This window comes from Gambusia affinis, linkage group LG13, assembly GCF_019740435.1.
Source record: "Gambusia affinis linkage group LG13, SWU_Gaff_1.0, whole genome shotgun sequence".
NCBI lineage: Eukaryota > Metazoa > Chordata > Actinopteri > Cyprinodontiformes > Poeciliidae > Gambusia > Gambusia affinis.
Window position 1 is genome coordinate 11386253 of NC_057880.1, and position 26219 is coordinate 11412471.

Genomic DNA, 26219 nt, shown 5'->3' on the forward strand with positions numbered 1-26219 from the left:
TTACAGAAGAAATGTTTTATTGAGCTAGAAGGCAGTATTAAAAAGGCTAACATTGAAATAAGGCAATACAAAGAGCAACAAAAACAAAAGGGGAAACACAAGCACACGCTAGCAATACAAATGTAAACGCAGAAAAAATTATGGAGCTTAATCAAAGTAAGTAAAACTACATTGTGATACAGGGAGTGTTAAAATATTGATATTAGATTGTTCTGTCACGTTTTTAAAGAGTCATTTCCATTTGGCTTAGCATAACAAAGGAACTGCACAAAAACAAGACTATTTACAAAAAAAGTTCACTCCCTTTGGGTTCAAACTAATCATTCACATTATTGACTGGGTTAAAAATATACAATCCTCCATTGTACTTCATGGAAAACTCCAACAGAGAGCAAAAAGAAAAGCTTTATAGCCTGATACCTTCATTGACAGTATAACAAACAAAACCAAGTCCTCAAATCCTCTTGCCGCAATTCACACTTGGCACTTACATAATTGCCATCCCATAATAAAAAAGTAGCTATAAGTAAATTCATAAACAGTCGCTTAATCAGCTTTCTCTATTAGTCACAGTTCGATTCCTCATCACAAATACCGTAAAAGCAGCAAACATGTGAACACGTGTAGGAAACAACATGGATTGATACCGTCCCATTCATCACAGCATGTTTTAGTGTGTGAGTAAATAAAGGCTATCAAATCATTTACTACCAAACACTATACTGTTATAGATGTCATATAAACCCACATATATTATTACATGTAAATATAACTATGATTATATTCAAAGCTCAAATGCAATTCATACTGTTTAAAAAGCTAAACACCATTGTAACTTTCAACTTTTCAGCCACTCTTAAAACTACTTCTATTACTGTTAACTAAACGTGTTTTAGAAAATCCTAGATCGTCGAATACATTCAACAACTTGTGCAATAATAAGAAAAACACAACTGTTTAAGGATTCCACCTTGATGTTTCATTGTATGAACTCCTATATGATACCGATGACAGCCCATTATAAATATGGGTAAGAAGTACAGAAATGCCATTTTGCATTCAGTCTTGATCTGATTTATCCATTTGAAGCTCTCAGTGGTCAGTCACAAATTTTAAAAAATATTGAAAGAACTTGGAAAGATTGCTGTGAATAAGGGGAAACATACAGAAGGCTCTCCTATCAGACCGTTTCTCTCATTTCACTTCCCTTCCAACACAACGGAAATAAGGCTTTCATTTCATGCTTTTCCCCTCATGTTAAAACTCAAGCTTCCGTCTTTCCCTTCTCCTCCTTCTTTTTCTTGCTCTTTTTTAGGAATGAGGGAGTGCGGAACTTGTTTTTCTTTTTCTTGGGGGACTTGGTCTGGCTCTCTGGGGTCTGGGCCTCCCCCGTCTTTTCCCTCGTTGTTATGGAGATTTCCACAGATTCTGAAGTGCTCACGCTCAGCTTGGATACCTCGATGCTCAGATCCTCCTCCAGCTCAGACAAGTGGTCCTTACCGTTGGGTATTGAATCTGTCGACACATAAGACTGAGTCAGAGACGAGCTGCAGAAAGCGGCTTCAGAAGAGACATTTAATCACGAGCTAAACCGTCAATTTGATACTCTGTGACTTACAAAAGGATTCCTACTCCTTGGACTTTATCACATTTTAAAGTAGAAAATAGATAGATAGATAGATAGATAGATAGATAGATAGATAGATAGATAGATAGATAGATAGATAGATAGATAGATAGATAGATAGATAGATAGATAGATAGATAGATAGATAGATAGATAGATAGATAGATAGATAGATAGATAGATAACATATTTTATATGGTGGGATCAGGGTGGGTGTTTCTGATTTGTACTTATTAGGACTTTTCCATTTTACTTCACAGCTACGTTCTACTTTCAATCACATATGATCCTATTGTGTTGAAGTGTGAAAATATCCAAGGAGTATAAATCATTTTGTAAGACAGCTGATTCTCCGGTTACCTTGTTTAGCTGGTGTCATTATAGGAGAAAGTGACAGGGAGATAGTAGACCCATCGAATGTGGTCATCTCATCAGCATCAGTTGCATCTTCATCCTCTACAAAAGGCATGAGATCATAAAAAAGGAGGTCAACCATCCAATGTGCCATCCTTTCCTTCGTCCGATACTTGCTCAGATGCTGCTAGCATCGCAACACACAAACCAAAATAACACAAGAAGCTTGTTAAACAAGCTGCGTAGATCTGCTAAAGTTGACATATTTCAGAAATGACACATTATTAAGGAAAATAAAGGTGACACGCCACTGCACAGTCGTGAACATATTCTTCTCCTGCACACACATTTCATTCCCGCCTGCAGTAACAACCGAGACATGAAGGGTTTGACAAGATTGAAGTCTTTGCTGCTCATCCCTCATCGTCCTGTGAGCTAACTGAACAGCACCGAGGACAGGCTGTTTGCAACGCTTGTTTGCAGGAAACTTCAAGGTTCTGCTCATCTTGCCTTAACATTTCCTCAGGCAGAAATGATCCAACTCTAGGATGGACTAATGAACTGCCTGGAAAACAATCTAATAACCTAACTGCTATATGCAGGTGCATCTCCATGTATTACAATATCATCTCAATATACTATAATATTAATTAAAAAATAATGTATTTAGTGATTCAATTTGTTATGTAGATTTGCTACATCCAGCCTGATTCCAGCCTGGGTTTGATTTCTGCTTGTTCTGATAGTTATTAGCTTATGGCTAATGAAAACTCATAATTTAGTTCCTAAGAAAAAAAGGTTATATAACATAAACCCAATAAAAATTGTTTTATTACAGAAATATATTATAGCTGGGTCACACAGAGACAGTGATACCCTCCAGTGACACTTGTGTTTTATTGGAGGGAGCGGCAGTGAACCTATCAGCCTCGATTTCCTACATTTTGGGTGATTGAGGATTGGCCCATATTTACATATAAAACCAATCTTATCTACCTTCAGACAGATCTGAAATTCGGACAGTGTTCCCTTTTGCTCTGCCATGGGAGAGGGCTGGGCAGTTAGACACCATCTGATCACTGTAATGACAATACTACTACTACTGCTACTACTAATAATAACAGTTTTAATAATAACAACAATAATAATACCTTCTTGGCCTTGCTGCTTTCCTTCTACCAGGCTCTTATATTCTTCCAGCTCCTTCTCTGTGAGATCATTGAAGGGGTTGGGAGGAAGAGTGCGGGTCAGCTCCTCATCTTCAATGATGAAAGCCTGGAGGAAAGAGAAGTCAAATTTTACTACCGTAATTTCTGGATTTACAAGCTGCTACTTTTTTTTTCACATACTGTGAACAGCTGTGATGCGGTTAATATGCGACTTTTCACCAACAGGTTTCTGGACTGATGAAGGGGCGATAAAGACGACGGCACAAGCGAAAAGTGAATTTGTCTCAAGATGAAAGCGAAATCGAAAGCGAGGTTGAGGATGTGTGGGAGAGGCCGTTCAATTCCGACACAGAAGAAAACAACTTCAGTGGTTTCGTGAAGTAGGAATATGAAGAGAATAATCAATATTTTTTTCTGGCAGGCTACTGTATTTTTGTTTTAAGCCAACGTGTTGCAGACACTGTTCGGAAAAAGCATTTAAGATATACATTTGTGCCACTGGTACATATTTTGTTAAAAGTTACACATTTATCACCAAGCAGACATCAAAATCCATTGCAGTGAAATCAAGTGTGGTTTGGATTTCAAAAAATTGTACACATAATAGTTTATAACTTCTACTGGTCAACATGGTTCAGTACCAGTTAAAATAGCAGTAGACAAAATGCTAACAAATACATTGTTATTACCTTAGAATGCTAATAACAGTTAGCCTGGTCACTGTGGACAACTATTGTGTGAAGAGCTCAGAAAAAGGCAAAGACTCAGTTATTTCGCCTTATTTTGAGGTTTATCCATTTCTTACTCCAGTTTTACTTATAGGACTTCGGAGATTAATTCATTTTACGAGACAAGACTATAAACAATACTGGGTTCATGAAATGAGATGACACCAGCAATAATTTTGGCAAAACACTCCCCATTTTTTCATATATGCAAACCAAGTAAACCTTCCATGCATCAGAAACTGTATTTCAAGGAATATGTACTCAGTGCAGAATACTTTAGGTCAGGTTTAGATTGATGTTGAGGTTTAAACGCTTACCTAAATTTAGGGTTCTCCTTTCGAGAACCTTAAATTAAGGTTAAGGTTAAACTAAGGGTAAAGAAACAGGGTGTCTTTAAGCACATACCTTCACATCGAGGGCTCATGATAATAGCTAATTATAGCAAAAAATTCTTTTTACCAGAAAACATCAACAGCAGATGAATAACGTTCAGAGTTACAGACAAGACTTTTACTAAAAACAATGTGGTCTTTTATTTTCTCAAGATTATTAATTAAATTTTATCTTTAGTAAAAAAATGAGAAAAATGAATGAATGGGTCATCCTAAATATTTGTTTCCTGCTTTAAGCAAAATAAAAGGAATATTGTATTCTAATGAACTATGTTGGATAGAACTACATGTTTCCATAAAGCTATGTTCAACAAGGACAGATCAAAAACTAGTAAACTACAGTTACAGGTACTGAACTCTTAGCATCACATGTGTGTATACTCACTGGTCCTGGTTTGGTGTCCACTACAATGCCTGCCAGTAATTGAGATTTTGGTCCTGGAGTCATCTGATCTCCCCTGTGTTGTTCCTTTATCTAAAAAAAAATAATAATAAAATATATATATAATATATATATAGAAATATGTATATACAAACCTTTTGACAAGACTTTAGAACAATATAAAAACAAGGTTTTACATTAGAGAGCAGGAACTTAAAGCTGTTTACTAAGTGGATTCGTCAACTCCTCAAAGATCCTTTTAGATACTTGGGGTAAATATGTTTTATGTCATACAGATGTTTGTAATATCTAAAAGTTGAGAAAAATATCATGTTGTATATTCATGTTTTATTCAGCTCACAAACTATGGAGCAAATGTAGGATACCTAGTAAATATAATAATCCAAAACACTTTACTTTCTAAGTGCTATAGGCACCAAAATGCATTCTAGTTAATATGAAGTGTTGTAGTCATACTGAGTGAATTTGTTAGTTACTTCTTGTGAAGATCAAAGTAAAAAGATCTCCAGACTCTATTCACTCAAGAAGTGAGATTCTGTAACCAAACCGCCCTTTTCCTAGAGGTAGAATCAGCTGACATTTCTCTTTTTCTCTGTCGTTTTAGAGTCTTAGAGAACCATTATGAGTCTTATGTCAATGTTTGGTTCGTCTTTTTTCCAATGCTACTCTAATGAGGCAGTTTGTTGATTAAGCTGAAAAACCTGGTCTGCCAAAATCAGGATTAGAGACTGATGAATTATTCTGTTTGAAAATCGACCTCATGGATTATGTGTTAGTTTGAGCTAATCTGTTTTATATGAATAGTTCACTGTTCAGAACAGCTATTATATCAGAATGTCAAAGGAATACGAATGTACTGCATATAATTTTTTTATGTTTGCATATTCTTTTCAATGTGTTAAGATGATTCTTTTATTTGTTTTTTTTTACTTCCTATGTTCACATAAAAATGTATGATTTATAGATTTTTTTTAAGTATCAGTTATTCTTATAAAAGTAAATAGATATTACATATATTCATATTGGTGTTAAAATACTGATTCAGTTAGGTGCTTTTATTTGCTAGTATTGAAATTTTTCATTTTGTTTATAATTTAATTAAAAGAATTATGTTTAAATAAAAAATAAAGAGCCCACCCCTCCTTTAATTAGCTGCTTGTCCAAGTATCTGTACAAAAGCTTAAACATTTTTAGACTGGTTGTTTGCTTACTGTTTACGCTAAACAATGAAAATAACTACATACTGTGTTTAGCAGTCAGATTACCTGATATTGATGATCAGTAATTGTTTAAATAACATGTCTGGTTGTTGTTTTGAAAGTGATATCATGAAACTGAGACAGAAATTTCGTTGTGCAGTGAAAACTGACCCGGTTCCTCTTATCCAACACCTCTGTGGGATTTGTGTTAAGTGGGACAAACTGGTTAGGGTCCTCAATTTTTATCGGGGTCCCCACGCTGTTGCCTGGCTGCGACGACTTCATCCACTGAACAATAATCCAAAGCAGATTCATTAGAAAAATTAAAGTAGCCACCACATCTAATGCATGCTTTCTTACAAAACAACCACAAGAGGGCAGGCTTACATAAAAAGAAAATGCACTGAGCAGAGTTTGTTTCTGCAGCCAGAAGCAGAGGGCCTCACTGTGAATGACTCAATTTCTCATGAAGGGTGGAGCTTTTAAAATCAGCATACCATGATTTTGGTCCTGGGGCTGACATCCCCGCTGGGTGACTGTTCAGGAACGTTGACCTTCAGGTAGCTGTGAGGCGAGGTGAGCCACCTGGTTCTCTCCCTCTGCTGTTTCTGTGCCATGAACTTAAAGGGGCTGCGCAGACCTGGGTCACTATCGTCCGACGGCACCGCCGACACCGTGGCGGGGATTTCCACGTCGTTCTTGGAACGGGGCTTCTCACGGACAATGGGGTTCCGATAAGAGTAGCCTGTTCTGTATCCCTATCAGGTTGCGTGAAGAGGGGGCAACAAATGACTAAATTGTGATGTGAAAATGGAACAATTTACATTACCCAGGCATGAGAGTTGCACTCAAAAATATTTAAAATGCAAACAATCCACAAGCCCCAAAACATCCATTTCCGTTTAGCTTTTAAATATTTAAACAGACCAAAACATAAACAAACAGAAATGCCACAGGAAACAGGAAAAAAGCTGGTCAACCATTATAAAAAGGTTTGTTTGCTGTAATACTAATCAAAATCTTGATATTGATTACTTAAAAAGGGCATTACAAAATGCCAATTTTCGTACGTGTAACTGAAACAGTAAAACAGTGAAAGAAGTTGTTCTGAAAAAGGGAATAGTAATAATTCCAACCATAACGCCCATTTCTGGGGTTTGCAAGCATCATCAAAGATTACTGTGCTCACAATGAATTCTAATTTGTATCAAGACAAATTTATCTTTTAATAATTGTAAATTTAATGACAACTGCCCCACCTTAGTGTGTTCATTCAGGGTATGAGAGAGCAAGAAAGACAGCAGATAACAGGAAGGCTGAATGGAATAAAATGAGAATTTCACTTCTGTCTGTAATGGAACAGGCCAGATTTGGAAAAGGTGCCAGCATTTTCAAATTATACCACATTTAAAGTAACAATCTACATTCTGTCCACAGAGTACAACAAAAAGACTCCTAATGCTAACCATGCTAATCACTAACATAAGGTCACTAAAGGGTGTCTAAGCCATCAAATATGTTATCCATGAAAATAATTAGGGATAGCAAATGACGACTTCAATGTCGTTCTTTGTACTTCTTAATATTTGGTTTTTAAAACACCAGAGATCATAAATCCCATCTGAAATTCAGACCTGTTTCTTTTCTTACTTCAGAAAACTAATGCACTCAACCTAATTTGTTTTTCTTTCTGCAAGGGCCTATTGCTTATGATTTATTCCCCACACAACTAGCCCACTTACCCTTCTGGTTTAAAAGGTCAGACCACCAGTTAGGCTTAATGAACTTGTATTTTCACGCGGTAGCCCTTAAAAGCCTTTGAAGAAATGCCAAATACAAACTAATTGAAATACAGCTGTTCTAATAAGCAATCGTGCGGTCTGTGGTTCTCTTAGCTGCCCACAGCCTTCCTTCCCGTCTGAAAAGCTGTGATCAAGTGGACAGGCGGGTAATGACTCCACAGAGTTAACGCAGCTGCAGCAGCTGTTAGCGAGAAGTCCACTTAGACTTAGAGCCTGACATCTCGTCTGTCCACAGAGCGAGCCGGATGCTTTTTTATTATCAGAGTGGGTGCAATGACAGTGGCTGCAAACAGCCCACAGAAATCCTTAGAGAGATGAAAAACAAACAAACAAACAAAAAAAAACACACCCTGGAAACGGGCTCACTGCTCCCAACGACATAAAAATACAAACATGCTCCATGAGGGGAATGGGAATACAATCACATAACAATATGATTGATTTACACAAAATATAACATTAACAAACACATGTAGTCTTTTCATTGTGTTCTCTAATCAGGCGCTTCCTTTGGGAAGGTGAGGGTTCACTCACCAGGTTGTCCAGCATCCTCATGAGGGACTCGAACTCGGCCTCGCCCACCTTCCACTTGACCTCGTTGTCAATGACGACGCCGGCAGCAGCCACTCCCTGGGTGCGGGGCTTAAACTTGTCCCTGTCCAGCAGGACAAGGTCGTCCACAGTGCCTGAACACCTCAGAGAATTCACCTGAACAAAGGCGTCAAATAGAGTGTTAGCTAAATTTTAACACTCTGTGTGAAAGTTTTTGTCATGTGTACAATAAAATGCACTTTGAAAACAGCACCATGAAAGCAACTCAGAGATACTATTAGTCTATATAAAGGAAGGACGGAAGAACACATGAAGGGAAGAAATGTATAGCACAAGGAAGAAAGAAATGAAACAAAAAACAAACAAACATCAAGAAGAAAGAGCAGATAAAAGGAAATTATACATGACATAAGAAGGACAGAGAAAGAAAATGGGAGTGAGAAAAGTAGGACCAAATGGACAGGAGGGAGAAAAGGAAGGACACAAGAAAGAAAAAGAAACACAGAAAAACATTAGGCACAGCACAAGAAAGGCTAGACAAAAGGAAAAGAAGCCAGGAAGTAAGTTCACAAAAAAGAAATGTAGGTAGGAAACAAAGAGACCAAAGAGATGAAGAGAGTTAAGAAAAAGAAAATGGAATAAAGTCAGCAAATGCTATATTTTTTTCATCCTCTTTTTTTCTCTATACCTATCCAGATCTGGAGAACACAAAGGTCTAATTCTACACATTTTCAGACTTCCTAGCCTGTGTAGAAGCCCTGACTGTAAATTTGTGACCAGAACAACAACAACAAAAAAAAAGAAAACAAAATAATCCAACTCAAGAACAGCCTCATCCAGTTCATATTTGACTTAGATTTGCTTGGAAATCCTGCATGCCAGACATCATCTGCTGCACGTCTATTTTAGGCGCTGGCTTTATCTCATCCGTCTGACTCATTAATCAACGTATGATTAACAATAACTCAGCTACCTTAGACGGTGGCAAGTGTGAGTACAGTACACTCGGGTTGAAATGAGCCGAACGGTACAGCATAGGGTAACCAATGAAGAGCATCATTTGCTTACCTGGATTTCACAGGCTTGCTGTGAATGGTACACGTAATGAAAAGCTTCTTCCACTGTTTCTCCCAAGGCGAGCAGCCCGTGGTTTCTCAGAAGCATCACCTGAAAAACACATCATGAGATCATGGTATGTGATCTAGCTACTTCATTAACAAACTCACACTGGTTTTTGATTTTCTGTCTGAATTAAAAACATAAATAAAACAAAACAAAACAAAATTAAACAGGATAAGCTTTGATAATTTGATGTTGGTGAGCAAAAGTCCTCAATATTCTGCCTGTGCTAAAATAAATCTATTTCTTCTGAAAGAAAACGAAACTTGAGCTCTGTTCTCAGCTTTGAAGTTTTAGTAAAACCACTCAGTTTCTATGGACTGCTTTGCAGATGCATGTCGTGCCTTCAGAGGGTGGGAAGCCTTACGCACTGGCAGCAAAATCTGCAAGGTCGCTGTTTTAGGGGTTGGCAGCAACTACAAACACGGAAAGGGTAAACACCAACCATATAAAGTTTTCATAAAATAATATGCATGACGTTATCTGAACACTTCATTCCATAATTCATGAAAAATGCTTAAAGCACAAAGAGAAATAAACTATCACTGAATGGTTTAAGGAAATGGGTATGAAATAGAATCTTATAGGTGTAACATGCAATGGAAGGACATAATACTCAACTATGATCGCAAACTTTTATATTTCATCATGTTTCAAAATCGGTTGTGTTCTCTTAATTACTTTAAATCTCTAATGATGAGTTTGGCACGACTAAGACGTTGTGCATAGTTCCTACACACAATGGTTCACAATGTAGCATATAATGCTTTTTTTTCTAACTAGTAAACATCAAAACAAAAGTACACGTTTTAGCTCAGCAAGGATTCCTGGCAATATTCATATTTGCTACATTTTAGAAGTACTCTCTAAGGTTTTATACCATGACAACATAATATTTGTTGCTATAGCCCTCTTTCAGTACAATAACCAGCCATGTACAGCAACAGATATACTGTGCTATTTAAAAAACAAATTTATAGTGGAACATCTCTGAAAAGTTTTGAGACTGTATCTTTTTAGAAACTATGCATACACTCTTATAATTAAGCCGTGCCTTGTGGCACGTATGGCTATGATTAAACCAGTTCGACAAAACATTCATAGACTCCCTTGTGTGAAACATTGTGATATAATAAGCCTGCCTCATGTTAATGTGAGCAAGCTGTTAATGAGGTGCTTCAGTTTGGTGGTACCTTGGCAGTCGGGCCCAGCGCTTTCTGAAACTCCACCTTCTCCTCTTTATTATCCAGGCAGCCATGGTAACCGAAGCAGCTCACGTCTCCCAGCAGCAAAGCCTCCTGGGAAATGGGCAGGATTCCACATTTCATCGAGGACACCTGTTAGCGTGGGATGAAAACAAGCGAGACTGTGATGCACGAACGTCTTCAACAGAAGCACTGTTTTTTTTTTCTCTTTTCTTTTTTTGCTCTTGGGCACAAATAAAAACACGGTTTTATAGCGATGCTTGCAGTGTGCTCTGCGTTTACGGCGAGGCTTCAAAAGAGATGGTAAAAATACATTACAGGGGTTCTGTACCTGAACCAACCAGGCATGTGAGAGGCTGCTTTTCACTTGATCATGTTTTTTTAGCTGTAAAGCAGTAACTTTTATGTAGAGTAAAAAATATGTATATATATAAAAAAGAGAAAAAACCTCTAATATGACCAGGGAATACTTACAGCAGCTGTGGCTGAGGTGTGTATATGGATGATGCATTTCACATCGGGGCGCATTGAGTAAATGGCAGCATGAGGGGCGAATCCAAAATGGTCAGGGCCCAGGTCAGTGGAACCCTGGTCCACGACGTCACCCACTATGTTCACTTTTACCTACATGTGATACAAAACAAAAAGAAAAAACCCACAGTAACAAGATCAATATTAGCTGAGAGACTAATACTCTTTAAGTAGCACTAGTCAGTACTGCTATGAAAGTAATGTTGCTAAAATGAAACCTTAGCAAAATAAAACAAGATTAAAACAAGAGTTATGTTGGCTGTTTTAATGAACAGCTAGCATAGCTCTTCAGAAATACAGCCTTTTGGCTTCATCTGATTTCTTATAAAACACTTCTCTGATACTAAAAATGGTGAACTTTAAGTGTTCTTCCACAGTATCACATTCTAGCAGTAGCATCTTCCACAATGAAGAATGTTGTGGTTAGAGTGATGTGATGGCTCTTAAATGTGGTGCTTTCTCTGATAGAAAGTCAGGCAAAAGCCAATCTGATTTTACCTGCCAGCTGATTTTTCTGCACCTCTAAACGCTACAGAAACTAACACATAAAATATAATTTAAATGATTGTGGAAAAAGATCTAATGCATCATTATGATATGAGAACCCAGAAAGTGAAAAAAAAAACCAGCAACATGCCAACAACAACAAAGTTAGATTGTTGTCTCGATATTCCTAATTAAAAACAATCATCCAGTTTTCGCACTGAATGAATTCATAGCAAATGTTGATGTTTCAGTGAATTTGGGCAAAAGATGGAAAACAAGGTCAGCAGCTGAAAGCACTGTAACACCGGTACTAACAACATTCAGTTAGTGACGTCTTGCTCGGGTGTTGTTCTTACCAAATTTGCTGCTGTCACCTCAGCGAATGACAGGCCTCGTGGACTGATGAGAATATGGTCCTGCTCTTTGTTGACACGCACCTGAGACGCAGAGAGATTTGTAAGCTCACTCCTTGGGCCAACAATAACCAGCTGCAAAGCTGCATATCAACACTTCCAACCATGTGAAAGAAAATTCACTCTGGCCAATATATAAAAGCCGATCTGCATTGATGACAGTGAAGTATAACTCTATACATAGACAGAAATGTGACTTGGCTTCTCAGAGCCATTTCTGCTTCAAGATCTCAGATATCTACACCATTTATCATTCATGCTTTCTGAAATTAAAGAGGGATTCCCTCTATAGATTGTTAAAGAGGTCACAATGACAAGCTCGCATAAAGAAATGCAAACCACTGCATAAATAAGCAGCTGTCCACCGAAGCGTGACAGTGAGGTTGTGCTCACAGTGATGTAGGAGCTTGTAAAACGAGCCCAGCTGAAGAGATCGACAAGCCTGTAGAGGGTGGCCAGTTTGCAGCGGCTCTGCTTCTCTCCTTTGGCAAAGGACGGAGACTCTATGCTGTACAGGTCGTTTACTGGAGTCACCATCCCAAAGCCTGCAGCGAGACATAAAAGCTTCAGTGCACTGTTCCGATTCAAGGATGCAAATCAGAGTTTACGTCTGCGTTTCCGACACAATGTCACGTGTCAAAAACCCCAAACTTTAGGGTGAAATAGTTTGCCATGGATGGATGGATGGATGGATGAATGCAACAATGCAAATAAGGTTTGGAAAAACAAATTCTTCTGCATGGTCTATATTAGTTTATTCAGTTTATACACTCAATTTAACAAAACAAAGCAAATCTTCCTTTTCCATTCTTGTCCAGATGGCATAGAAACCATCTAACTGTGATCCAGTTGCAGGATTTGCTTTTATTATATATGCAGCTTCCTACAAACAGAAAACTGGAGTCTCCACGGCTGAATGTGGCTCCAAGGCTAAAAAAGGTCTCACAATTCCCAACGTGAAACAGAAGGATATTTTTGGCCTTTACCTCCATATAAGGCCATATAATGATACAGAACACGGCCTTCTTTTACAGCCACTCTGGCTTTTTGAAAGAAAGGTTTGCATAAGCAGTTTCACAACCACTTCCTTCATGGCATGATCCAAATGTTTATAACTTCTCCGTGACCTCCCGGAACACTCCCCTGAGGCAAACCGTCACACTAACATAATTACCAATCCAAACTGCTGTAATTCTTTACCAAGAGTGGTCATGAGAGACGCACACAATGAAGGACGTTGTCAACAACTTTGTGCCTCTTCTGCAGTTTCAGGGTTGTCGAGCGTCACAAGAGTCTGAGAATTTACCCTCTAACAATGAGGTTAATCAGGGTGCAGAACACGCTCGTACACATGTAGTGCGCTTAGAGTCAACCGGGCCCTCGGGGACAAGGACAGACTCTTTTGCAAACACAACCACTCACTGATGGGTGAAGTCAAAGGGCCAGTTCCTCCCACGGTGCTGGCCATGACCAGGTCAGCAATTTGCCTGAGAGCCAGGAGACCAGAGGGGTTGTTGCCCTTCGTCAGCTGGTCCTGAATCAGGCCCTCCAGCTCATCTTTGAACACCTGTAAACAAGGCAGCAGAAGGAGGAAAAACACTGTTGTAAATCTCGCGTCACCCTGACAACTGGGACAAACACAACCTTGACCTCATTCCGGCGTCTCCGGAGGATGTGTCCGGGGAGCGCGGCTCTCCTTATTACCACTGTACACAAATCACCAAAGGCTTATTAAAAAGGCTCTTTGTGAGGCTGTGAAAAGGGGGCTTCATTAAAAGCAAAGAGGGGACGAAGGGGGTTGTACATTAAAACCGACTATCAATTTTTGCATCAAGAACTTGCCAGTGAGTCCTGAAACAGCAATATTTTTTTTTTCCTTTTTTTTCTGTGGGCTACTGCTGAGCTCTGCTATTCTGCTCCATCCATCCACAGTTCCCATGGTGACGAGTTACACTTTTTGTGCCTGTTATGCAATGAAAGAGGAGTGTGGGCTCGTCTTATTTCTATGCACTTCATTGGCAATTTGTGCATTACACCTCCTGGTGCTTTAGACAGTGCTGCTTTCAGCTGTACAGAAAAGGACGCTTTCTGAAGCAGTTTGGGAAAGACTTTCTGAATTTCATCAAAATACAGAGAGAAATTCAAGAGAGAAAAACCGGGTCTCATCAGAATATGTCACTGTGGGCATGATATTCATGCACTGCATGCCGATTACATAATTAGTTTGCTGGTCTTGATGTCCGTTCATCATACAAGTTACTCTACATACTGAGAGTCACACAGAGTGGCTGAAGCATTGTAACGACAGATTAGGCAGACAGCAGTCAGGAAATGTGGCTCTACCACAGCGTCAAGTTAAAACAGCAAATGGTACACTTTTGAATGTATTCAACATCTCCACCCAACTGGCATGCACCTCGCAAAGAATCAAGCGCACCCATCCCGTTCACTTCTCAAGCTCAGCAGGCAAATCTATAAGGTCATTTGCCACACCTGTGCTTACAATGATCTGTCTTCAGACAAAAAACCTCAACTGAAAGCTTCCTCGATGACACCGCTGGTAGGAATGGACATTATTCACAGTTTACAACATTTAAATTGCGTTCAGAAGACCAAAATAGATTTGTTTGATGCAATGTTTTTCATGTGTTTGGAAGCAAATTAATTGCACTGTTTGGAAAATAGTTTATTTATTTATTCACTGTTAACTTACAAGTAAATTATTAAGTCATTACTTGAGAAACTAGTTAATTAGTTAATGTTGAAATTAACTTGTTGGGATCTGCAATTAATATTTATTTGTAGGTTTTCAACCTACTCTTTGACTCTGTGACCTACTCATGTGAACACATGTTTGCTCATATGCTGTCAATGAGATTAATCTAAAGGCAAGAAAAAGAAAGAATGAATAAAAGGTGTCACTGAGATGAGTTGTTCCTGTGTCTCTTTGGCGGAAGAAAGCTTTTCAAGTTTGGACAAAAGCTGAAGTGGCTTAAGAGAGCAAAAAAACTTGACACAGTAACATGATCATTGCAATATTTAACAATTAATGATGAATGAACAAACATAAGTAATGTAGAGGAAGGGTAAAGATTTTGAAGACTATAATCCAACAAGTAGGAACTAATTTGGTATGAGGTTATGACGAAATTACAATATTGAATAAGAATGCCATAATTTTACTGTATTTATGCAAAAGGTTTAGATATAAAATGTATAAAATTACATAAACACTTGAATTTAAAACAGAATAGCTAAAAGTGTTCCTGCTGTTGATGAAACACTTTAGCATATTGATTGTTGAAGATAGTATCTCATCCCTGGCCCTGAAACGTGTAGGCAACATGATTTTTTCATATGGTGAGTCTATGGCAACTCTACAGTGATTGATTAAGGGATGCAAGGAGGGACAAAGGAATGATGGACACATAAACATCAAAAGTCACTTTTGACACTTTTCTATAAGTAGGAAAAAAAATCTAAATCCAAATATTACAGTTTACCCCATTCTACCGAAAACTCTGCAGGACGAACTGAAATTAACCAGTTAGTCAGCATATTAAGTCTGGTACAATCTGCCCTTGGCTGCTTAACAGTTATCCTGCTAGCTATAGTTCAAAGTGCTGCATTAAAAAGAATGATGGGAGGCACACCTTTCATTTTAGGCCAAGACTACTAATGATTTTAGCAACCACAAAGACCTTAAAGGAGTCAAATTTAGCTTTCTGCTGAACAAGTGTATTAGCTTCTATTTTTCTTTTTTTTTAAAGTTAGCTGACCAGTAGATTTCAGCAACATGTGGAGGAAGTTAGGAGATGCTGCATCTTCCTTCTCTCTATAAAACGAAATTCTGGTTGTTCCAGAACATTCTTTCATGTTTTGCAGTGTAACTGTATCATAAGTTGAACCTTTTTGGCAGCATTTCACAGAAAAAGAACATGTAATTTACCGTATAACATTTGTAAATGCAGAAGGGTTTTTTTTAAACATGGAAAAAGAAAGCATCTCACTGCCTCTCTGGCGCTAACACCACCACTCATTACTCATACACAGTGAAAGCTTCTGTGTAGGAGGAAAGCAGTGTCATGCAGCTCTGCTCTACGTACTGGACTCTGCAGGATCTGGGTGACCCTCTTCTTCTGCTCCATCATGTTGAAGTCCTGCCTCAGGTCCGGCGACAGGGTCCGGTTACGCTGCGACTCTGGGTCGCTGTCGCCCGCGCCATCCAAGTGCTGCTCCTTGGAGTCACTGCCGGACAGGGGCAGGGACAGGGCCCCGGCCGCTCGCCTCACGTCAACCAGACTCATGTCTTGTCCTCCTCCTCCTCGGTTTCCTCCTTTTCTCTGAAAAACACGAGGATCGGCTCACCTCAACTTCAGATTCAGATTGAGGCTGTCAAGGCAACCGGTGTTATTTTAGCTGGGAAAGAAGCTGTTCTGGTTGCAGTGGTGACTCATGTAATTACAGTGAAATAGACAAAAGAGATCAGAACATTGTTTTGTGACTGAGGCAGATTTGTGCAAAGCTGTATTAGTCAGAGATGCTTTGAGCATGATGGAAGGGAACTCTTTGGACTATAATTCCACAATAAGACCAATGATGCATGTCGATCCAAGAACTCTTTCACCTCCAAATGTTAGGCTTAAAAACACAACCCCCCACTCAGGGAAACTGTAAAGAATGGTGCAGGGTAAACAAAGCTAAGGGTCTGTTGTAAACGAGCTCATATTGAAAGTAGTTTGCACCTGGATGTTGGAGCTACAGAGGATAGGACACTGCATTTACATTAGGCCTGCTTAAAAGTTACTACAACAAAGCAGAGCATGCAGACAACTTTAAAGCATTTAAACCAAAAGAAAGCAACACAGAAGATGATGCACATAAAAGTGAAACTCGAATTAAAGAAAACGAGACAAATGGTGAACTCTTTACATTCATAATTACCTCTAAAAAAGTCCTCCCAACTCCTCCCGGACGGCTTGATGTCGACTTTCTCCAACACAGACTGGGATAAAGCGGAATAGCGCGGCTGCTATGGTCGATTCGGATTCATTGTGATAGGATGGAAGAAAAAAAAATATACAAAAGTAAGAAGCCTGCGAGGCGCAACTTGTACCGCTGCTGCTTTACAGTATCCAGACGGAGCGGGACTGCCCGCTGCGGTCCTCTCACTGCTGAGCCGAGGAGTGAGGAAGAAGAGCGGCAGCATGGAGGAGGATGTGGGTGTGTTTGTGTGGGAAAAAGGAAAAGTGACCATGTGACTCCACTTATCCACCCACCACCGGGGCCCCGCGAGCGGGACAAAAGAGGCGCTTATTGTGGACGGGATTTTACAACTGCGCGCTGAAGCTGAAGGTGTCTGAATTTTCAGCCTGATTTCGGTCGGTTTTTTTTTTAAACCACATGGATCCTAAAATTCACGCAACCCCTTAAGCAGCTTGTTGCGTGAATTACAAAAAATAAACAAAAAAAGAAGTTTGTTTCTTTTATGTGTCTGTGTATTATCACCTCCTTTAAGACAGCTGTCTGTTTATGACTCTAATCTAATGTATCAAAACGGATCATGTTACCCTCCAAAGCGTTTCCATATAGTAAGAACTTAAAACTTACAATATGGAATATCCAACAAATTGTGTCTAACATGGTTCTACCATTTTAATAAAAGTAACTTCACGTGTAGATTTAATAATAATAATAATAATAATAATAATAATAATAATAATAATAACACCACTAAAGCGTTTCAATAGCCTTTGCTGCAAAAGCTTTTACATGCATGCTTTTCTCTAAATATCTGTATGTTCCTCCACTGTGAACATAAATAAAGGTAAGGTTGGAGTGAATGCAGCTGTGCCTACAGTTTGTTGAGCATCAATAACCCTTGACCTTTTTATATATATTTTAGTGGGATTCAGTAAACATTAAAAATAAAAATAGGCTTTGACTTCTATTAAACCAAAAATGCCTAGCTGTTCTATGAGGCCTTCAGATGTTAGTTAGTGTTGTGGATAAAAATGGTTCTTGGTCTTTATCTGTTCACTTGCTTACATAACCATAATATTTAAGACAGTCGCACATAAATAAAAACTGATTAAGGCAGACCAACACCCCCTTAGAGCAGGTGCAGAATGAGGTGAAGATAAAAGCAGAACATGAGCGACAATCTTCGCTTCACTTCGGTGTCACCCCTAAGGTGAGCTAAGAGGAGTCCATCGCTGGACTATGAATGTCACTTTGTATGACTTGCATGGCTTGTAACATTTGATCATTTTCGGCATTAAAGCCAGTTTTACACTTAACCAAATCTCATTGTTTGTCAAATAATGAAACTGAGGGGTTTTGGTCCTAGTAAAGGGATGGTGGGTGGTGCACAGAGGGAAAAATGGGTGAACTACAAGATTAGAGAAAATTAGTGAAGACCTGGAAACAAACAAACAAAAAAAAGACAGGTCAGAAATAAATTATGTAAAAGCTTACAGATGGCTTCGTTTATCCCAAATTTTGATAATCTCAGAATGTGCTGTTTTAGCCATGAAAATGAGGGCATGGTGACTCTGGTGGAGCTGCAGAAATCCACAGCTCAGGTAAGGGAATGTGTTGATATGAGACAACTAGGAAATGTTCACAACAGCAGTTATTGAAAAGTGGCTAAAAGAAAACATTTAATAAATCTTGTTCCCAGTTCACTGAGCCATGCTGTTAAGATAAGAAACTCATTGAGTGAGGTGCTCCAGTCGAATGAGACCTAACTGGAACTTTTTGGCCTAAATTCAAAATATGCTGGGTAGAAAACTAACTCTGCTGGAAATATAGATGGAGCTACACATGTGGCAATACTATAGGAAAACCTGCAGGGTATAAATATGCACAAAACTTTGCGACAAAATAAAAAAGACATTATTGTCCATCTAGTTTACTATAATTTTTTTCGCACAAAAATTCTCACAAAATACATTGAGGTATATGGTTTCAACATGATAATTATAAGAAAACATGAACATGTTTGTTATATATCGCCTCTCCTTTGTTTTTTGTAAAAGCTGCTTTGTCAGTTTCAGCAGTGTTCATGTGTCCCATATTAACCGAAATCAATTCTGGAATGTTATTTTTTTTTTTTCTTACACTGCCCACGTATCCCTACAAAGTTATTACACCTTCAGTCAAACACAATCGGGCACTTACACCTTTATCTTTACTTGTGGTGCAATACAGAGGAGGACTGGATCGCTGACTGACAGGAAAATTTCAGGAAACAGCAGAGTCAGAGAGCCGGAGCAGATATGTGATCTAATGGTTAATGTAATGAAAAACAGAACTTTCCCCCGCTGGAGCAACGTGACCCTTCAACCCACCCCACTCCCCCGCCACCAAAAAAAAAAAAAAAAAAAAAAAAAAACAGCCCCTGAGCCTGGCAGAGTTCCCAATGAAACCACATGTAAGCTTAGACTCCTGCACACAACAGCCTCCCATCGTCCAGCCCCCACATTCCTTCGAACCACTTGAACTTTCAGGGAGGGGAGTTTTATCTGGAAACTACTGACCAAATGTCAGTTAGCATAAGCCGGCACTTTGTTCACACAGATGGCCATCAGGATGCCTACGATTGAAAGCTAATATTTTTACTTTTTTGATGGAGAGATTTCTGTGATTTATTAAAAGAGGCAGGCACATTGGAGCCACCGACAAATAGCTCGGAAGGTGGGAAAAGGTCAAATTCAGATCCTTACGTTAAAGAGGAATTTCATGCAAAATTTGCCAAAAAAAGGGTCAAATTAAATATTAAAATGTAGATTCTCACCTGACTTCAAAAGTATCCAACAACCAGCAGCTTGTTAGAATTCAATCAAGTCGAGTAAAACCACATTAAATACAGAAAAATGAACTCAAGACACTGAAAATGAAAGACAAGAACAAGTTTGCCATGATCGAGGATTTATAGAAAATCTGAAAGTCGTCAGCTTGTCATGCTTGACGAGGAGCTACTGTGAAAATCCAGAGGGACCTCAGCTCAGAGACTGAGAGTCAGTCGTGTCATGGCTGAATCTTTCAGAAGGATGTCTGTAAGAGCACAACAATCTGAAAAAGTGGGAAGCTTGAGTCCACCTTTGACCCACCCAGGAGTTTGTTTTTATCTCTGCTGGTGACGGGTTTGTGGAGGCATGTGCAGAAATTGGTTTCTTTGACTGAACACTCAGAAAAGAATCGCAATAATACAGGTTTTTTTTTTTTTTAAAAAAAGGATTTGTTATACAGCATCACGCGTCTTGTCATACCGATTTAATTGTTAGATAAATGCACATTAGTTTCTAAAATTGTTTCCAAAAATTCTATCTGATACACTGATTTTGAAATGAAATGAATCACTTTATGCATCAAATAATTCACGCACAGATATCACTAAATATTAAAAGTATCATTCAATTCTTTAAAATGTATTTGTCAAAATATTTTATGAATAAGCGGCAGTCCCTTGACTATTTATAAATAAACTCCAGAAAGTTTTAAGGAATTATTATTTTGGCTCTTTGATCACGTTTTCTGCTATTCATCCCAGGAGAGCATGAATAGTGATTCTGCTAAATTTAAAACCGAAACAGAGTCCACATCTCCAGTAAGCAATTGTTTTTCAATAGCTCAGGGTCCAGACCCTCTGTATGAAGTGAATTGTAGAACGGTGCTCAATTCTTTCTTTAGTTTGTGTCTTTGGTGCTGAAAGCTAATGGGTTCAGGTGGCTAAGAGCCTTTGGATCTTTGCTTCCTTGTCCTTTTCACTTGCAATTTAAAGATGATGTCATAATCAAAAATAGGCAGCATAAAAACCTAATTTTAGACTCTTGAGAGACAAATTGTTGATATAGTTTCCTCAATATTGAATAGCTTAACATAGCTTAACTAATAACACAATGAAGTACTCTGATCATCCCCAGAATATTATCAAGAAATACCTTAGAACGGCGGTTTTCAAAGTGTGAGGCGCGCCTCCCCTGGGGGGCGCCAGAGCACTTTAGGGGAGGCGCGGTGCGAGGGAAAAAAATAAACCGGAAAAGCTATCTGCTTGATTTCTACTGATGTTAGAGTAACTTCTTTTACGCTCACGATAAACTCTGTGGATTTAGGAAAAGTTGGTACTGTGGGTGCGCGTGGAGCGGGATCAGTGGAAATGTTTCCCCCCTTAGAGGATGTTTTGGCCAGTGACGTCAGTAACGTTACTGACGTCGGAGCACTTTTTTCAGTAACCAGTAATCTAACGCGTTGCTATTTCAAATCCAGTAGTCAGACTACAGTTACTTATCAAAATCATTTTTGCGTTACTGCGTTACTATCTTCTTTTGTTATTTAATCATATTTCCTCTACGCGTCTTGTCGAGTGACCGACGTCTCTATGCGACAGAAATGTAAACAATGGAGGGAGATGCGCATTTTGTTGGAGGAAAAACTGGAACTATTTTGAGTTTCTGTCGCCAAGTCCGATTATTACAAGCGGCTTTGGGCTTCATTTTTTTAAGTCGTTTGAAAATTTAACGAGTTGCTGGTTGCGCCTTTTTGGGCTCGGTTTTGAACGTGAAGTTGCTCATTTGGACTTTGGAATAAGCAGAGACTCATAATAAATCCCAGAATTTGTCCGTCATTAAGGTAGTTTTAGTCAGTCTCCCTGTTCATCATTTCCCGGATGATCCGTCCCACTGTGTCTTTGTTAATGTCAAGTTAATATATTACCTCTGAATGACGCCGAGCGCGTTATGCTCCAGAAAACTACAAACATCGAGACCAATATGAACAGCGCAATAAACGTGAAAACAGCCACGAATGAACGTGTCCGGAGTTTCCAATAGTTATAATGGCAACTTAACATCATTATAATTATTAATATTAAGATAAGTGTCACAAATCTGTGCAGCCATCTGAGCTGTGGAGCTGCAGGAGGAGCTCTGTGCTGTGACACCAAACTTAGGGCCGTAACGCAGAATCTGGAGGCTGGGGGGAGGGGGGCTTTAAATCCTTCTTAGAGTTTTCCAGACAACAGTGGACCACACAAATTACTCACGTTTTTTATTTTTTGTGCTGTTTTTTTGTACAATCTCCTCTTCAGTTCAACCTTATCAGTGGAGACACATTGTTGATGTTACCATTATAAAATAGCTTACAATTAAGTATTGACAAAGATCAATGTGATTTTCACAGGAGGCGGAGCGTTGTTGTTAGCAGCTGCTGAAAGTAACTAAACAGTTACTTTTAATGTAACTTAGTTACTTTCCAAGTCAGTAGTCAGTAATATAACTAAGTTACTTTTTCAAGGAGTAATCAGTAGTCCGATTAAAGTTACTTTTTCAAAGTAACTATGCCATCACTGGTTTTGGCCAGAGCGGGGCTGAAGGTGGAGTTTACAACCCCACCACCTTCGGGGTGGGGGCGCAGCAGGCATTGTGCTCCTTGGAGGGGGGCTCACCCTTTCATACTTTGAAAACCCCTGCCTTAGAACATTGTAATTAAAGTTTTAGCATGGGTCACCCATCCAAATATACACAATAATACGATGCAGATTATTGTGTATTGTGTGTTCTTCTTATTTGAATGGCCTTAAGAGAAGCTGAAGAAAGACATGAATTTCAGGTAGAAATTTATTGAGCTTTAATTCCATTTTCGGGTCATGCTCCAAAAATATTTATACATATATAACTGTCTTGTAGTAAAAATGAGACTATTGGTGTTTATGTCTGTTTCATATGATGTTACCTTACATGATGAAACATGGGGGAATAAACAGAGATATCTGTGTCTTTCCTCTGCAGTTAAGAGAACAGGCATCCATGTTCATAATTTCACCCTGTACTATGTAATGTAATATGCAACTTAACTAATAATATTTGAAGCACTGGAATAGGTTGTTGTTTGCTGAACATCAATTCAAATTTTTATTAAGTTGGGTCCTGGGTATCTGGATTGCATTTTAATATTATCAATTGTTTGATAATTAATCTAGATTGGTGCAGAAATAAGTCACTTTGGCCTAAACGGTTCAAGGAAACACAAGTAAGGATCTTGAAGCATAAGCAGTGTATCAATATCACTGCTAATGCTGCCTAATTGAACTTTTCGGCTGTAATTAGAGCCTGTGGGAAAGGCAGTGTGTATTTTCTTAATAACAACAGACATCGCGTCTTCTTGAATGGTGAGATCACAACTGTTTCTGAAGTGGAGAAAAACATTAAATATTGACCACGGTTTTCTCAAGCCTTCCCTGATATCCACTTCTGCGAGGAACCTTTTTGTCAGCACAATCACTCTTATTGCTGAGAGCAAGCTACTGGCTGCTGTTTGGGATTTGACAGTATGGTGATCTGGGACTCTTGAAGTTTCAATGTCACAACCAAGATTGTTTTGATAAAACTTTAGCCTTAAGAATTATAAAGCTCAAAAGGAGAATGGATGGGTTTAGATTAAGTTAGACATAACTTCAAACATTTCAAGTCAGTTAATTTATTATCATGTTTTATATAGAGCAATAGCATAACTCTGTGTTGTGCACAGAGTATGCACAGTATAAATGTAAAATTTACTACCGGTACATGTTTAACAGTATTGAAGGGGGATATATTTTAGAGCTATAAACCCCATAAATTTAAAAATACAAAACACAATTCCATCATAATCTTTGTTTTTCAAAGCAGATGAGTAATTTAAAACCAATTTTTGACAACAAACAAGCCTTTGCAGCCAAAAATCTCTTAAAAACAGGAAGTGTGTGCTCTATTTAAATGACTATTTGAATCTGGAGTGTGTGACTGACTGTTGTCCTGCATATGATACTTACTATTTTCTTGATTAAGAATGACCATTTTATGAAGTTTTTTTATTATTTTTTTTTTAAAATATTTCAATGCATGCAACCACCAGTTGGCAGTAGAGAAAAATGATGTTGGAAGACACTTGGAAACAAATGTGCTGGGAATCTGGGTGTTCAGTGGAAGTAAACACAGATGAAGACTTTGCTATCACTACTTTTGTCATGAGTGGACATAGTGCGATGCACTGACGGTGAGTTCTTCATTCTGAATGCGATATTATCACAACTCGGGGAACCTTTGAGTGAGCTACAGGAAATCAGAAAATCAGAAACTGACACAGAGCTCAAACTTTATGACTTAAAGAAGGAAAAACAATGTACTACATGCAATTACACTGTGACAAGTAGGATGGGCCAATGAGAGGGAAGTGTTGTGCAAGCAACTATGTATTTCTGAAAAAACAAAAAAAAACTGTGTCATTGTCTGGATATATTTAGAGTGCAAACTCCAGCGTTAGTTGGAAATGACTGGGCTACACCCCTCTGTGCTAGTAGGGTGGGGGAAGGGGAGGAGGGGCACCATAGAGAGTCCACTTTGAACTTGAAATAATTCACATTGTTACAGTTGGAACGGTTCCCTTTACGGCAACTGCGTCAACTTACACATGCTCGTAATTACAGTCAGACACACACACACACACACCCACGCACGTGCATGCCCACACACACACATAAGCACACAGATTGCAGTTGTGTGGTAAAAGGCAGACTTGTTTACAAAAGTGGAGGAGCTGGCTGGAGTTCCCACTGTGGTTGTCTTTGGATGGCCTCCAGTGGTTAGTATGTGGTTCAGTTCAAATTTGGGTGGAGGTGGTGTGGCTGTAGCAGATCTCACGCAGGTTTTTGAGGCAAAACTGATTGAAACAAGGTAGTTTTCATTTTGATATGTCTTAAAAGTCTCTTTTACATTTAAACTACATGCTGACATTTAATAAAAATATCTACCATTTGACCAGAGTAATGAATGAATGCAGGTTTGAAAGAATTTGGCAAGCTACTAAAGTTAGCTTAATCCGAGCTAAAATTTATAGCACGCAAAATATGTAAAGAGATATGAACTGTCCAAAGAATAATCGATCACATGGGTGAAAGGGTCTGGGTCATGACCTACCTATTTTATTTTTTGGGACCCTATAACTCACATCACCAGACTCTCATATTATGAAACCCTGTGCTCCCCCAGCTCCACATCTAAAGTCAACAAATGCTCACTCAGAGTAATGTTTCTGCTGGCCCACATTTATTGAATCCAGCTGTTTGCAACCTCTGCAGATGGAGTTGACAGTGCAGCTGCAAACAGTCCATTGAGTGGAGTTCGGCAGCGCCAGGGTGTTATCTAAAAGTCCAGTAAAGTAAGACGAGACCGTCAGGATCCTTGCACGTTTCATGTGAAAGTTTTTCACTTTTCCAGACTCCATTTGCATGAGCTCTCCGTCTATATTACACCAATTTAAAGTATTAATACAATAGTTTCCTACTAACTTGCGGTTGATGTTTCTACACTGACCAGTCTGAAATATGGAACTTGTGTTGATGGACGGACAGAAAGGTCAACATATACATGAATGGCTAGACAGATAAATGAATGGACAGATATGGATGAATGACAGCACGTAACACTTTTTTTATGCTGTACTTTTAAATTTCAACCAGGTCCAACCAAAGTGCTGATCAATAATGATAGATGGATGGGTGGGTGGATGGATGGATGGTTGAACTGACAAAGTTTTTAAACAGAAGGCATTAATGCATATGTCCTGTTTTTCCTTTCTCATGCAGACCTAGAAAATAATTACTTTTTACAATGTGCAAAAAAATTAATGTTGTCAGAGTGAATGTGTCTCGTTTCAGTTATCAGCACTTCCTCGACCATCAACCCTCACTTATCACTGGAGTTCCTGCATGTGACGCTGTAACTTATATGCTCTCTGTATATAAGAGTAATGAAAAGAGAAATGAACACACCTTGCAGAGTTGGCTGTTTTCACACTTACCCTGTTGCGAAAATCCTCGGGTTTTATTTCCAAGTCCCACGGTTCCAGGCTCTGCTAGATGACTGTTTACATTATCAGTATGAGAAGGGTCATCTGGTTTCCCAGAAAAAACAGGCAACTGGTGCTTTGCCTCAGATCTCCTGAACTCCCACCGTTCGTCTGTGACGGCGGCTGCCTATTCTCATGGGGAGGCAGGAAGACCTGACAGGGGGGTTTGTGGAAACCTTCAAATGAGACTGGACTGCAATGGGCAAAATGGGTGTCTCAAGCGTCCGCCCCTCCTATTTATACATTGTAACAATGAGTAAGTTCCTTCAAGTAGGGATGTGCTCGACTTCATTTTCTACTGATACAAAACTTTAATATTCAGGAATAACCAAGCTTAATTTCTGCTGAAAAA

The 26219-nt window shown here is 38.8% G+C and overlaps 1 protein-coding gene across 2 annotated transcripts; it reads right to left on the reverse strand.

Moving 5' to 3' along the window:
• Positions 1-26011, reverse strand: add3b (adducin 3 (gamma) b). Of its 2 annotated transcripts, none has more exons than XM_044136509.1 (15): positions 25820-26011; positions 16087-16323; positions 13403-13547; positions 12374-12525; positions 11924-12004; positions 11025-11174; positions 10539-10682; positions 9295-9393; positions 8209-8382; positions 6370-6630; positions 6044-6160; positions 4656-4745; positions 3133-3256; positions 1988-2083; positions 1-1515 (listed from the first exon to the last, which is right to left on the reverse strand). In XM_044136509.1, exons 2-15 carry the CDS (start codon positions 16285-16287, stop codon positions 1265-1267), a joined length of 2085 nt encoding a protein of 694 aa, XP_043992444.1. In that variant the 5' UTR covers positions 16288-16323; positions 25820-26011; the 3' UTR covers positions 1-1264. The 2 variants fall into 2 exon arrangements, with proteins under 2 accessions (XP_043992444.1, XP_043992443.1); XM_044136508.1 differs by lacking the exon at positions 25820-26011 and adding an exon at positions 16925-17815.
• Between the last annotated feature and the right edge of the window lie 208 nt (positions 26012-26219).

What these genes read in the sequence shown, in the direction of transcription:
- add3b (XM_044136509.1), bottom strand. Translation starts at nt 16,287, where the DNA reads ATGAGTCTGGTTGACGTGAGGCGAGCGGCCGGGGCCCTGTCCCTGCCC. An exon ending in CCCTTTGACTTCACCCATCA is followed by an intron (nt 12,526 to 13,402) that starts GTGAGTGGTTGT and finishes GTCTCGCTGCAG; the next exon opens with GCTTTGGGATGGTGACTCCA. An exon ending in TGAGGATGCTGGACAACCTG is followed by an intron (nt 6,631 to 8,208) that starts GTGAGTGAACCC and finishes GCAACCTGATAG; the next exon opens with GGATACAGAACAGGCTACTC.